The sequence below is a fragment of the Calliphora vicina genome, chromosome 1 (assembly GCF_958450345.1).
Source record: "Calliphora vicina chromosome 1, idCalVici1.1, whole genome shotgun sequence".
In the NCBI taxonomy this organism is placed as follows: Eukaryota; Metazoa; Arthropoda; class Insecta; order Diptera; family Calliphoridae; genus Calliphora; species Calliphora vicina.
This window is the reverse complement of record NC_088780.1, coordinates 163,971,806-163,987,121: the sequence shown is the minus strand read 5'-3', so window position 1 is coordinate 163,987,121 and position 15,316 is coordinate 163,971,806. Positions and strand designations below refer to the sequence as shown.

General features: G+C 35.1%; 1 protein-coding gene across 1 annotated transcript; it reads left to right on the top strand.

The window, feature by feature from the left end:
- Nucleotides 1-6,461: 6,461 nt before the first annotated feature.
- LOC135953981 (uncharacterized) lies at nt 6,462-7,052 on the top strand. Its single transcript, XM_065504025.1, has 2 exons — nt 6,462-6,727; nt 6,802-7,052. The coding sequence occupies exons 1-2, from the start codon at nt 6,511-6,513 to the stop codon at nt 7,050-7,052; spliced, it is 468 nt and encodes a 155-aa protein (XP_065360097.1). The 5' UTR covers nt 6,462-6,510.
- Nucleotides 7,053-15,316: the final 8,264 nt, after the last annotated feature.

Genomic DNA, 15,316 nt, shown 5'->3' with positions numbered 1-15,316 from the left:
TGGTAGTTAGAGGCACACGCAAATTACGTGTCATTTTAAACAAAAAACAAAACCTTATCAAGTGGTCAGAGGCGTCACCTCAAGTAGCTAAACCACGTCTAAGAAAGGTTTAAATTTACACAAATCCTTGCACACATGTAGTTCAGTGGCAAAACGGTGGACCTCCCAAATGTAAACAAATCAATGAAATAGTAGCAATTTAACAGATTGAATTACATTTCAGTATTCGTGTATTATTAACAAAATGCTCGAGTATTTTCTGTCTAGCCAAATGGCTTTAATAATTTGAAATCGTTTGTCAATTATACAAGCATTTTCTAGTTATTATTTATTTGTTTAAAGTGTCAATGAGTTGGGCATGTAAACAAATGTTTCAGTTTTGGTTTGTTGCTATACTTTGGTACTCGTTCCAACTACAACTGTGTAAACATTCCAAGATCTTTTAAAATACTAAAAGTTCTTGTTATTTTTGCTATTCATATTCATTTTTTGCCAGACTAGACGCGTTAGCACAGAGTGTTCAGCCATTTGAAATGGTGAATTCTTTTAGCTTTTCTAGCCATTTAAGTTTAAGATTTAACAATTTCCAACATGTTTATTTATAGACATTATAAGAATTATAGACAAAAAGCTTAAGTTTTTGTGTGAAGGGGCTTTCACAAGATGGAGGAATTTTTAAGGAATGTTTAATGAAATTTAAACTCAATAAGGTGGAGTTTAATTTCGATCATAACACCGAATATAGCAAGTTTTTAGCACAACTGAGGAGTGGTTGAAATTATGGACGATTCGGGAGCATCAGCGATCAAGAATGCTGGCAGCCAACAAAGTCGAAATAACTGTTTCAGTCTTCTCAAATTGATCAGCCAAGATATTACATAAAGCGTTTTCAAATAACGGCGATTCGATATTGGAGGACTGTTATTTTGCCAACTCTATTGTTTATTACTCAGTCACTGATATCAAATCTCCGTTACATTCTTGTGCAGTACATCCAAATGATTATTATCCCAATGGGAGTTTGTTAAAGCAAACATTATGCATTTTTGGATGAATGCCAACCCACACGAGGTTCACCAGTTGGCAATTTGTCCATAAAACTTACTGTTGGTGCTGATTTTCAGTCAACGATATCATTGGTCCATACTTCTTTGAAAATAACGTAAGTGAGACCAGATAACCAATTTCTTTTATTCCGACTTGAATTGTTATTCCAGCAGCTTATGTCACAATGGACATATGCTGCTGCATGCATGATTGATTGAATAACTGCCCATCAAGATCATGAACTTTTTCTAGTTTTATTTTCGAAACTCTATGCCAATAATCCGCAAACGAACGATAAACTCAAAGTCAACATAATCCAAGCCACCACTCAATGAGTTCTTTTAAATTGGACCTCTCGGTTTCGAGCATCCGACCGAAACTGCGACGGACATTTTAACGATGACATATTAATATCATTAGTATCTCACTCACAGCTTATTTTGTACCATTTCAACATCGATCCATCTTTTTTGAAAAACTCTATCAGCCCAATTATGAAAAAAAAATTCCCCGGGAGTTTTTTCCCTTTTCTCATTTTTCCTATTCAAATTCTATGTTAAAAAAACGAAAAGGGAAAAAACTACCGGGGAATTTTTTTTCATAATTGGGCTGATAGAGGTTTTTAAAAAGATGGATCGATGTTGAAATGGTACAAAACAATGGTACATAAAAACCAAGGAACACGTAAAAAATTTATATTTCTGGAGGATCGTCGATCGCGGATATAAAACCATTTGAATATTTTAAATCACAATGGGATAAGTATAGGATACTGGTGTAATCCTATACGTATCCCCTGCATGTCAATTTCATTAAGACAATGACACCACCGGAAGACATCAGATGGATATGAAAGTGGCACGAACGCATGAATTAACTCAAGGGATAAATCGTTGAAAATTTCGCACACTGCAGTGTCTTCAAGCCAGATATTTTTACAATCAAGAAATTTTAAATTGGGGTTTTTATTTGTTATTGACTAAATCATTCAGGTAGCTATAAAAACTTTATATTATTGTTTTCCCAGGACAACAGATCCCGACTTCTAAACATCTTTAAACATGTGCCCATCTTTAAACATGTGCCATCATAAAGATGGATGAACTTGAATGGATCAACTCCATATAAGCCAGTTTAATGTGGACAGCTCTTGATATGGGGCGCGCTTTATTTTATTAAAATACATTTCATATAAAATGCACTTTACATGGGTGTTGAATTTTCGAGAAGATCGAACCTGCATATTCATCATTTTAAATGATTAAGGAGAAGCTTGTACTTCGTGACTCTAGTGATCTACTTCTTTGCTCTGTCCTTTGGTACTTCAAAAAATGACTTGCACAATCTGCTAACCCAAGCATGCTATTCGAAATACTTCCTGTAGCTAATCATAGACGAATGGTACCGTAGTCAGATATTTATATGCAACAATGATGGATTGATTCATATTGGTTAATATATCAAAAATTACAATATGAACTGATTTCACAACCACTTTATACTCCACATTAGGATACTTTAATCATATTTTTCGTTCCAAACCAATGTTTCTCAATTTATATTGGGTGTATGACTTAAAAATGTGGAATTTTTAAAATTTTATTCAAAGTATTGGCCATTCTTAGATCTTTTCCCATCTTTCTTTATAGATTCCAAGCGAAAAGAACTGCTCATCTTTTGAGACCAAGAAAGAATCAAACCAATATCGGATACTCTCTTCCAAAGTGAAGCGTATCCCAGAGAGAACGTTCTGCATCGATCGAAACAAATAGTATTCGGACGGCACAAAAGAACTGCTTATCTTTTGAGATCAAAAACGAATCAAGCCAATATCGGATACTGTGTTCCAAAGTGAAGCGTATCACAGAGAAAGCGCTCTGAAACAAATACTATTCGGACGGCACAAGTTCTGGACTATTAAGCGAGTGAGACAAAACTTCCCATCCACTTCATTTAAAATACTATTTAACAGGTATTGCAACATGTTACCAAGTGTTGTCATGATGGAATATTACGGTATTATGTCTGGCCGCATATTCTGAGCGTTTTTCGTCAAATTCTCGCTTCAAACGAATCAGTTGCATGATGATCAGCAACTCATAATAGGACCCTTTTAATCCCATCAAATACAGAGAATTAACTTAGTGCCGTGAACATTTGGCTTTGGTGTCGACTCGGCTGGCTAGCCGGGCTTCGCATACCACCTAGGATTATCGTAATGGATCCATTTTTCATCACAACAAATGATTCGGTGCACAAATTATTTTCTTTTATAGCGTTCAAGCAGCATTTCAGACCTGCAAAATTGTCTTTCAATGTGTTCCCTGCTTTTTTATGAAACCTGCTGTTTACTGATTGAGTAGTTCCCAATGATTTTGCAAGCTCTTATTGAGTTTGACAAAAATCTTCATGGAATAATGAATCCAATTCTTGGTCTTCAAACTTTTTTGTCTTCCATGTCAAAATCGTCACTTCATCATCACCATTTCTCGCACGTTGAAACCGATGAAACAGATTCACCATAAACTTCGGTGAGCAATTGGTGTGCTTCAGTAGCACTTTTTTCAAATTAAAAAAAGTTAAGCAAAACTTCCAGCATATAACGCTTTGTTGATATAAAATTCGACATTTTCAAAGCAAAACAAAAACCGCTTTTAAAAGGTAATCCAACTTTTTATATATTTTTTTAAATTCCATAACTTTGATGAACAGAAAAACCAAATTTTTAACATCATTTTCATAGTTTCTTTAAAAACACATCTGTTGCATACAAAAAACACCCTCTAATTAACTTTAAAAATTCATATTTGTATTCTAGGCCACCCAAGTATTTCAATTATTAAACGATTTAACACTTTAACTAATCAAAAACAACAAAATATCATAAAGAATTATTAAAAAAACAAGAGAGATCACAATGTAATGCGATACTAAAAGAGCACCCACACGTCGGATTTAAAAGAAAACTAATTCATCTTATAATCACATAAATACACGGTAACCAAGGCGCACATCTTGTCAAAGAAAACCAGAAGCCAAAAGACTACATCATAAAACAGTTCTACCGCTGCTAGGCATCAAAAGTAATCAAAAACAAATAAAAGTCCTCTTACGAAACCAACAACAAACTCAACTCCATTCATGCAATCAATGCTCTTCCTCTAAACTCACTCCCTTTAAGAAGCAGTTTTCCTGTCATAAACTCTGATGCAGTAGCACATTGAGCATAAACAAACAACAATAAAATGCAAATTGGATAAACAAAACAAAAAAAGGATCATCTAACAATTCATGCCTCCTCCAACTATAACGCACACATGTGTTTGTTTGTGTGTTGAGATTCTTTTTATGACTCTATTATTTAACAACAGAGTAGTAAAATTAACTCTAACTAACGCACTCCCAAAGCAATGAACCAACAAAAGTGTGATCTTCTATCTATAGTATGTACTCCTGATCTTGTTAGTGCTGTCGATATGGTTGATGTTGTTATTGTTGTTGTATGCTAAATTTAACCCTTTCTTGTTGTCGTTAAAAATAAAAAAAGAAGCAGACTTTTGAGTTTGTTTATTTTCATAAAATTCTTTTGTTATTTATTCATTAAATGTTTTTTGAAATTATTTTTAGTTTAGGTTGGACGAATAATGACAATTAGTTTTTGTTGGTTTTGTGATCTTGTTACCACTAGTTTTGTGTTTAGTTAACTAATTTAAAATGTCAATTGTATTTAATTGTCGCCCTAAATTTGTCAAGTCTTTGAGAAAACTAATGGCTAAAGCGCCAAAATAAGAAGATTCTTTCGTTAAAATTCGAACTATTTCTAAAGTAAACAGATGTTGATTTGGTTAAAATAGCGGAAAACTTTCATTGTCTGCACTTAGTGGCAACTAAAAATATGATACATTCACATTTCATATTCCAGAAATTAAAAGTATTGGATCATTGAACGATCGATGTTAAATCGATATTTGGTGTGAAATATAAGTGATCACAGATCGAGTTTCTTTTCTAAATTTAACGCTTGCTAACAAAGTTCTTAACTTTTTTAATCTTTTAACAAACATACGATTTATTGAAACAAATCGAATCTGTTATAGACGGCAAACCACATCGAAATACGACATTCATATCGAGGGATTGATCCTTATGAATTTCGATCTTGCACCTGTATGCTTTCCTCATACATGCTTAGGAAGGAGGAGCGTCCAACTGTGTGGCGTCGAAGTTGGAATGACTCCTCCGATTACATCCCAGAAGAAAGAGTTCTTTGAGAATCTTTTCTTACTCATGAAGTTAGTGTTCGGAGTTTGACAGCTCCACTGGATATCACTCAACGAAAGTGCTCATACTGGAGTTGTGAGATGGAAAACTGACCATCCAATAATATCTTGGGTATGAGGAGCGTCAAACTGTGTGACGTCGAAGTTGGAATGACTCCTCCTATTACATCCCAGAAGAAAGAGTTCATTAAGAATCTTTGCTTACTCATGAAGTTAGTGTTCGGAGTTTGACAGCTCCACTGGATATCACTCAACGAAAGTGCTCATACTGGAGTTGTGAGATGGAAAACTGACCACCCAATAATATCTTGGGTATGAGGAGCGTCCAACTGTGTGACGTCGAAGTTGGAATGACTCCTCCGATTATATCCCAGAAGAAAGAGTTCTTTAAGAATCTTTGCTTACTCATGAAGTTAGTGTTCGGAGTTTGACAGCTCCAGTGGATATCACTCAACGAAAGTGCTCATACTGGAGTTGTGAGATGGAAAACTGACCATCTAATAATATCTTGGGTATAAGTATACCCCAAGTCCTCTCGGCTAGCTCTTTAGGAACCTCCGTTCTATTTCTCGATTTGTGTGACTTCCAAAATGCTGGGTTGGTTCACTTTCGGTATTTGACCCAATTGAAAACGATATTGAATTAAACCTTCTTCGCCCTTGTGGATTTCATTGAGATAACAAACATACTGTACAAAAACCTTGTTCAACAGTGTTTTTACAGTCTATTTATTTAAACAAATCTTTCATTTCCTTTTACAAATTGTTATCACTTTGACCAAAGTCAACTTAAAGTATCATTCTGAAGTACTAATAATAGTGTTATTGTCAATTGTTTATTGCAATAGCAATATATCTTCATTTTCCTGCTAAAAACTGTTATCAAAGAAACAAAAATATTGTGTATACATTGTAAATCTCAGATTTCCTTTATCAAACACCTTAAACAAAACAAACACCTTAAAATACTGTTTTGCGGTTATAAAATAAATGTAATTCACAATCGAATCTAAATACTGTTGACTGATTAAAAAAAACAGCGATAAGAAATAAATTTAATTTTATTAAATAAACAAAAACGGAACTATAAATTCAAAGGCAGTTAAGTAAGTCATTAATAGTCTTTGCAAGAAATTGCAACCTTTAATATCAGAATTTAGAAACTCAACTGAATTTCAAGAAAAATGTTTAATTTCAATTTAGTTTTTGTGGCAACTTTGATTGTTTCGTTAGCAGTGGTCTCTTGCAAAACTGATGCTATCGAAGTAACTGATGTGGAAAAGAATGTTGCAGACACAAATCCAGCAGAGGTTGCCGTCCTAACACAATTGAAGTTTAGTGAAGCTGACTCTGGTGATGCCATTTATACCTATAAATGTACCGTAGGAACTTATCGTTCTAGTAAGTTTACAATGACCATGACTTTCTGTTAATTTTCCTTTAAACGCCTAAATATTCTTAACAATAATTTTTAGATCGTTTGGCTTGTACTGCTCAGGATAGTAATTCATGGAACTCTCTACAAAATGTTCAATTAAAATTACGTTGTCCCAGAAGTGGCAGTGGCTTGACATTGTCATATGTTGAGATTATCTATTCCGTTTCATCGGCAAGTGTAAACTGTTATGTTAACGAGGGTGCTATCGGTTTGGGTTACATTGGCGTAACCATTAATGCTTGGAATACTTTGATATTTAATTATTCAGCTAAATTTTATAGCTATTAAGAGAATTCATCTTAAATACAATTCAAATATTTGATATCCATCTGTGTTTAATTTTCATTTAATAAAAAGTTGAATGAAGTAAGTATTTTCTGATAAGTTGTCTACTTTTTTAAAGAGTTTTTAATCAGTTGCAGAATCTTATCTATTTTAAATTAATCTACAAAATTGAGAAAATGAGTCTGAAATATTAAGACAATGACTGCACAAAAGTGTCTAATTTCTCATTAAAAATCGATTTTTATACGAAAAACTCAAAAAACCTAAAATCATTACTAATATTAATTAATAAGCGTTTAATTGAAAAAAGAAGGTCTATTTGTGATCATTTATATATTTCTCACCAAAATTATAATTTTATACGTAAAAAAAACTCAACAAAAACTAAAATCATTAATAACTTTGTTAATAGTAGGTGTCTAATTGATAAAAGAAGCTCGATCTGTGATCAATAGGGAAACGGGATTTGACCAAATGCATATTTTTTCCCATACGTCATATGGAGCAGAGTTTCAGAACATTTTAAGAATTTTGGCATCGATTTGTTAGTGCATATTTCACAACATTTACTGTGAGCCAGCTTTAAAAGCTCTAGGTGATAATTGTGCAAATAGAACATTCTAGTTTTACCGTTAGATAATTCCTGAAAGTACTACAAGGTGGCGCTGTGTATATAAATAGGAAGTTGCAGAGGAGTGAGTATATCGAAAGCACTGTTTGAGTTAACATCAAACGTATTACAAGTGTGTAATACTAGTGAGTGTATTTAAAGAGTGAGACTATTTAATTATTGCGCAAATTTGAATAAATAAGGAAATGTTTAAAGTTTTTTTGCAATTGAAAGGATCCTGTTTATGTAAAAGAAATTAACCACTGTTTTTAAAAGGTAAAAAGTGTATTTTTTCTTTAGGAACTTTTGGAATTTTCTATAATAATGCACCTAGAATTAGGAAATTAAACACACATGCATTATAGGACGTATTGAATGTAGGATAACATCTTATGATTGAATCTTGAAGCTTCATAAGTTCACTGAAGGCATTGAGGAGAGGTTGGCTGGGTTGATGTCAGGGGAACCTACCCTACCTAACGCTAGAATCTTCTCAGCGTCTGCTATAGACGGCAATCCACATTTCCTATGAATGTCGTTCAAAGCTTGCAAGTACAAACTACGATCAAATGGATCTTGCTGTAATCCTGTATTCTTTCCTCGTACATACCTAGTTGGAATGACTCCTCCGATCACATTCCAGTAGGAAGAGTTGCGTCAATACCCCGTTGTGTTCCCTGACCGGCATAATCTTTGAGTCCTCTTGAAGTTAGTGTTCGGAGTTATAAAGGCTCTGACTACCCTTAACACGTTAACAGTTAAGCCCATATATGGGCTGACAGCTTTGAATATTTCTCCACAAAAGTTGTCACACTGCAGTTGCGAGATGGAATACTGACATCCAATATTGTCTTATAGGTTTCTTTATTCCGACCCCAAGTCCTTAAGACTAGTTCTTAAAGGACCTTCTTTCTATTTCGCCATTTATATGTAGTCAAAAGACAGTCCCAAAATGATGGGTTGGTTCACTGTCAGTATCTGTACCCCAGTTGAAACCAATATAGAATAATACCTTCTTCGTACATGTTGTAAAGAGCGATGGTGATAATTGTTAGTTAGAAATTATAGATCTCATTGAGATAACTCTTTACCGTCCCACATAAGACTTTTTGATATGCGGGAAGTTTTGCTTTACTCCTTTAATTTCACCGATGCCTATGGTGAATATGTTTTATCGGTTTCAACATGCGAGAGATGGTTTTGAGCTGTTCAGAAGAGGTGAATATGAGACCGAAGATAAAGATCGCCCAAGCCAGCCAAAAAAGTTTGAAGAAGATGAATTGAAGGCATTACTCCATGAAGATTGTTGCAACACTCAACAAGAGCTTGCAAAATCGGGCCTTTTCGGAAAAGCATCACTGCACTGCATTTGATGCGCATCTTTGATTAGTTTGCGATGCTGAAGCAAATCAGTTGATGCTGTTGCGCAGACAATGCATCAGCCATTTTTGTGATGCTTGTTTGATGGTTTTTTGCGCATCATCTGTTTCTCTGTTGCTTTTTAGAACTCAAGATATTTGCAGTGTTGGAGCAGAATTCAGCCAAAAGCAGGGAAATTGGATACCATACCAACTGAAGCCGAGAGACTTTGAAGGTCGATTTTGCATGTCCAAAATGCTGATTGAACATTACAAAAGAAAATCATTACGATAACCCGAAACGTAAGAGATCGTACGTGAAGCCCGACCAACCAACCGAATCGACACCAAAGCCAAATATCCATGGCGGTAAGATAATTTTCTGTATTTGGTGGGCCTTATCTATTATGAGCTGCTGAAATCTGACCAGACCATCACAGGGAACGCAACTGATTCGTTTGAACGCCCAGAATAAGCGGTTTGGAAGTTTTGCTTCCCCATCCGCTTACTATTTGTTTCGAGCGATGCAGAACGCTCTCTCTGCTCTCTCCTCATAGTATCCGATATTGGCTTGATTCGTTCATGGCCTCAAATGTTGAGCAGTTATTTGGCTCGGAATCCATATGTCGACAGAAAGATGGGAAAAGGTCATAGCTAACAATGGCCAATACTATAAATTTAAGTGGTACAAAAAGGCCCATTGCAGGACCAAATAGTACTTAAATTTACCGCATGAACTAAATTTTGAAATACAATATAAAGTAGCTGGCAATTACGATGACTTCAAGTAGGTTAGCATTATTCTACAACAGCATGCTGCAACTACCGCGGATGAACCATTAACCAAGTTGCTTCTTCAAAGTGTCTAGAGGAATCATGGAAATTATAGTTCTATCAGGACTGAGGGATCAATATCATAATCAATTTGGAACTCAAACAATTTCAGGTTTTCAAAAGTACGCATAACTATGATACATTAACTTGAAATAGGATATAATATTAGAAATTGAGAGACAGGGATACAATTTTCCATCTGAAGCGACTCAAAAAATCGTAAACGAATCAAGAATTGTATAACAACTTGATTTTTATTACAAGAGTTATAGAATTCTACACACGTTTGTCGGTCGTTCTTATCAAGCCATAATTAAACATTCTCTTGGGCATATTAACATGTTCTATGGTTGAACCACCCGGAAGAAAGAGGAAGGCAGATAAATAACTGTCTTACAATAATGTGTATAACTTCTAAATTTAATTTTCATCTAACATTCGAAATATGAAACCAATTTACATTTGTTCAATCTACTTTGTGACATGAGTTTTGTAAACATTGGCACCTCGAAACAACACTTAAGGACATTTTAAGTCTAGACACTTATAGGTGGTCGGTACTTCACTGACCACAGAGGTCACTTAAAATTTACAGAAATATTGTTGTAATATTGCACTCGTATGCATAACTATTTCAACAAGTGGTATGTTTTGAATTAAAATAAACTAATTGTCGCCTATAATGACACTCACTCACTTAGAGAAGACCACACACACAAAAATATGTGCAATATTTTCGAAATAGATACAAATCCAACATCTTACATTATATGGAAGTAATAAATGAAACTAATGATGTTGAAATGATGCGGTTATTGATGTGGTATTTTCATAAATACTTGTATTGTAGTTTAAATCGCATCATTCACTAAATTGTTGCTTATTATTTTGCTTTAATTTTGAGTAGAACAAGCTGCAAAAAAAATAAATAAATTATTTATTTGTTTAAGAAAAGTTTTACTACTTCAGCACAACACAACATTTTGTGTGTGCATGGATATTGATTGTGAACGTAGATATTTTTTTGTTTATTTATTGTGTACTTTTCCAGCATATTGATTGGATAGCGGGAGTACTAGGAGTACCAGCCAGTGTACAAGCACATCCACGTACATACATACGTTCGTTCGTTCGTTAACGAGTACAGTTCATTTGTGCCCGCCTTTAAATTTATTGTTTATCCTCAAGCATTCCATCAGCTTCTTCATCTTTATAATCATTCATTCTCATAGTACACACATACAAATATGTATGAGGTGGTTAATTTCTCTCCACATTAATTTCGTCAGAGGTTGTTTGGGGGGGATGTCGATGGTGGCAGGAAAATCGGCCACCCACCTTACAATGTTTAGTTAAATGGTTTTATATACTTCCATTGTAGAGCTTTAAAAAACATCACGAACATCTTTGTTCATTAAAAACGAATTGAGCAAAAAAAAAAACACGAAATGAAATCCACAAAACAATAAATGAAACGTATAGAGAACTAAAAAAAAAAAGAATTAATTTTTGGTAAACAAAAAAATAACAACAACAGCAATAAAACCAACACAATTTTGAATGAAATGAAAATATTTCACTGACCGAGTGATTATTTTTCTTTTAATAAAACAACAAGAAATAACAACAGTTTATGTAAATGATTTACCAACAAATTAAAATGCTAGATAAACTTTAGACATATAAATGTGGTCGGTTGGTAAATCTTTTATGGGTACTGAGATACCCTACTTCGAAGTTATTGTTTCAGTTAAAGTTATTTCAACTTTTAGCAGCACTTTGAGAGAGAATAGTTGTGGCAACACATCAATTCCAATTTCACAGTATCAGGCCTGCGTCTTTAAAATTGATTTTGCTGAAGTCTAGATCATACATGATCACTGCTCATTTAAATTCAGTTTATGGATTGAGTTCTGGTGTCCTTAAGATCACTTCTTGGATCAAGGTTGCAAGCTAAATTTTGAGGAAGAATAATCATGTTTCAACTGTCATTGTAATGCCCCATATACAAAGATTCTGAAATGTAATCTCAAAACTTTCCTTCTCTAAAATCTGGCATTAGGAAAAATGTAATCTTGGTCTTAAAGCACGACTTGAAGGCGGATACAAAAACGGGTTCGGGAATATTTGTTTATGATCATGGTCTTCTCACATTTCTTAGAATCATCAATGCATTCCATGTCATGCAAATCGAATCGGAAACGTTGAAAAATCTACAACTATGTGGACAGTTTAGCATCGATTAATTCCTTTAATTGTAATGACTACACTGCCCTTAATTCAATCTCTCGCTTTGCTAGGAAAATACCGTGTTAGACTGAATTGGTGCAAGGGTATTCGTGTAACCGAAAAACGGATAAACTCTGGAAGAAATAAGGGACACAGCTATTAATTAACCGAATTAAAAAGCTCACGAATATCTCTTGTAGTTGTAGTGGTAAAACATATACCTCCACTTGCATTTTTTGTAGCTAAAAATTTTATAACTTAAAAGATTTTCGATTTACTTTCTAGTTATTAACAACAAAGCGGAGAATCAACCATATTCTCCAACTTATTATTGGGTGTATGACTTAAAAATGCGGGATACAATACAAATTTATTCAATGTATTGGCCGTTGTTAGCTATGACCTTTTCCCATCAAAAGAACTTCTCCTCTTTTGGGGCCAAGAACGTATCAAGCCATTTTCAGATACTCTGTTTCAAAGTGAAGTGTATCCCAGAGAGAGCGTTTTGCATCGATCGAAACAAATAGTAGTAGACGTGGCAATGTCCGGACTATAAAGCGGGTGAGACAAAACTTCCCAACCACTTCATTCTAAATACTTTTTAACATTACTTATTGCCATTATGGAACACTACGGTTTTATATCTGGCCATTTTTCGCAAAATTATCGCTTCAAACGAATCAGTTGCGTTTGGTACAGGTTCCCTGTGATGGTCTGGTCAGATTTCAGCAGCTCATAATAGATAGGAAAAATTTGCTCCCACCAAATACAGAGAATTACTTTAGGGCCATGGATATTTGGCTTTGGGGTCGATTCGGCTGGTTGGCTGGTTGGTTTTTAATCGCAAGTAATGATTCGTTGCAAAAATTATTCGGACATGCAAAATCGTCTTCCAAGGTCTCTCGGCCTCAATTCGTATGGTACCCAATTTCCCTGCTTTTGGATGAATCCTGCTGCTCGAAAACGTTTAGAAATTGCTGCTTGAGTAGCTTCCAAAAACAAGCTCTTGTTGAGTTTGACAACAATCTTAATGGAGTAATGCCTCCAATACTTGGTCTACAAACTTTTTTCGCTGGCCTTCTGAACCGCCCAAACCATCTCTCGCACTTTAAACCGATGGAACATTCACTATAAGCTTTGGTGAGCAAATCTAAAACTCAAAGAGCCAAGCGGACTATGCAATATACTATATTATACACTGACGGTTAAAAGACGAACACGGACACCAGTTCCGAAATTGTCTCTACTGATCATGATAGACTGAACCAATATCTGCTTAGTTCCAACTCTTAGTTCCAACGTGCTAAAGTCATAATGTCTACTGGATTGTATATATTCCCTAAACCAGATGGGCCATGGGACATCATGGTATGAATAGGAATGAAAATGCAGAATGACATTTACATCCCTTTGGTTATGATGTCGAACATTATCGATGAATGAGTCTATGGAGAGTATGAAGAATCGGTATCCAGACCAGATAGCCAAAGGTAGCCAGACTTAAATATGATATGAGGATCTTAACTGTATCAGGAATGATTTAATCGGATTTCGGAAAGCCATCGGAATGAAAATGATGACGAATGTACAACTAACGAGTTGTCCTAGGATGAATCTGTGACAGGAAACTACATTTACATCCTTTTGGATACAATATCGAACAATATCGAAGAATGGGCACAAAGAGTCTTGCCAAACTATGATATCATGATCTGGACTGTCTCAGGAATGTGTCGCTGAAAGATTTAATCGGACTTGTAAGGAGCACCGGAAATCCATGGGAATCTAACCAAAGGGATGAAAACTACATTTACATCCCTTTGGTTACAATATCGATTAATTGTCACTCAAAGTGTCGGCAAACTGGTTATCTACAGTTGCCTCTTGCAGAATATCCAGAATGTTTAGGCCCTCTCTGGCAAGGCAAAGGTCCGAAATACTTTTGGCTCTTAGTAGGTACTCGTTCAGACTTCCAATATATATGTATACTTACTGGATACTGTAATAACTACTGCAGAATTGGCACACCACCTTCTATGTGACACACTACAGGTACCCTGACTCAGATATCTTGCCAAACTAAGATATCATGATCTAGACTGTATCAGGAATGTTTCACTGATAGATTTAATCAGACTCGCCAGAAGCACCGGAAATCCATGGGAATGAAAATGCTGACAAATGTACAACTAACGGGTGGTTCTTTCATTTACATCCCTTTGGTTACAATATCGATTAATTGGAACTCAAAGAGTCGGTACACTTGCTGTCTACAGTTGCCTCTACGCCCTCTCTAACAAGGCAAAGGTGCAAGACTCTTTTGGCTCTTAGTAGGTACTCGTTCAGACTTCCAATATATACACAGAGAAAACAGATTCGTAATGGCAACCGAATTTGTGGCCAATCGAATGATTCTGCCTTGGATACCGAATTTTACAGTTGTGGATACAAAATTTTAGAACTTGTAACAAAAATTTGGTTGCTTCAACTGAAATTCTTCTTTATCAATTGATTTTCAGTTGCTAAAACCGAAAAATTCTGCATATGCAACCGAATCATTCGATTGGCAACAAATTCGGTTGCCATTACGAATCTGTTTTCTCTGTGTATACTTACTGGACACTGTAATAACAACTGCAGAAGTTGTTTGGAAGAAGAGGAGTAAGAATTGGTACAACACCTTCTATGTAACTGCCCCGCTCTACATGTACCCAGACTCATATATCTTGCCGAACTAAGATATCATGATCTGGACTGCCTCAGTAAAATGTCGCCGATGGATCTCGTCAGACTTGTCAGTTGCATCGGATAGTTCTCACGGCAGTCATATGATTTACAGACTCATTCAAATTAGGCTGGGCTGTTTTCAGTGGCCTAAAGGCATCCGAATGGAGTCGCTAAATGCCACCTCGAAGGTTTAGATTATATTATCCAGGTTACCTAAAGTGTCCTTAAAATTTCAATTATTTAAATAACTTTTCTCATTTTAGTTACATATTGTTACGAAATTGTACTTGAATTCAAATATAACGATTTTAACGGCTGATTTAAAAGTAGCATAATGCTTTCAAATATCAGTGCTGTAATAGCAAACTGTAACATATCTGTGGGCATTATTAACATTGAATAAAAGCTTTCAGTTGACCATTGATCGTAAATATAGCAACGCTGTTTGCTGCGACCGTATATTCGAATTCGAATATTCAGTTAAAGAACATTGTAGAAAGTACACCACA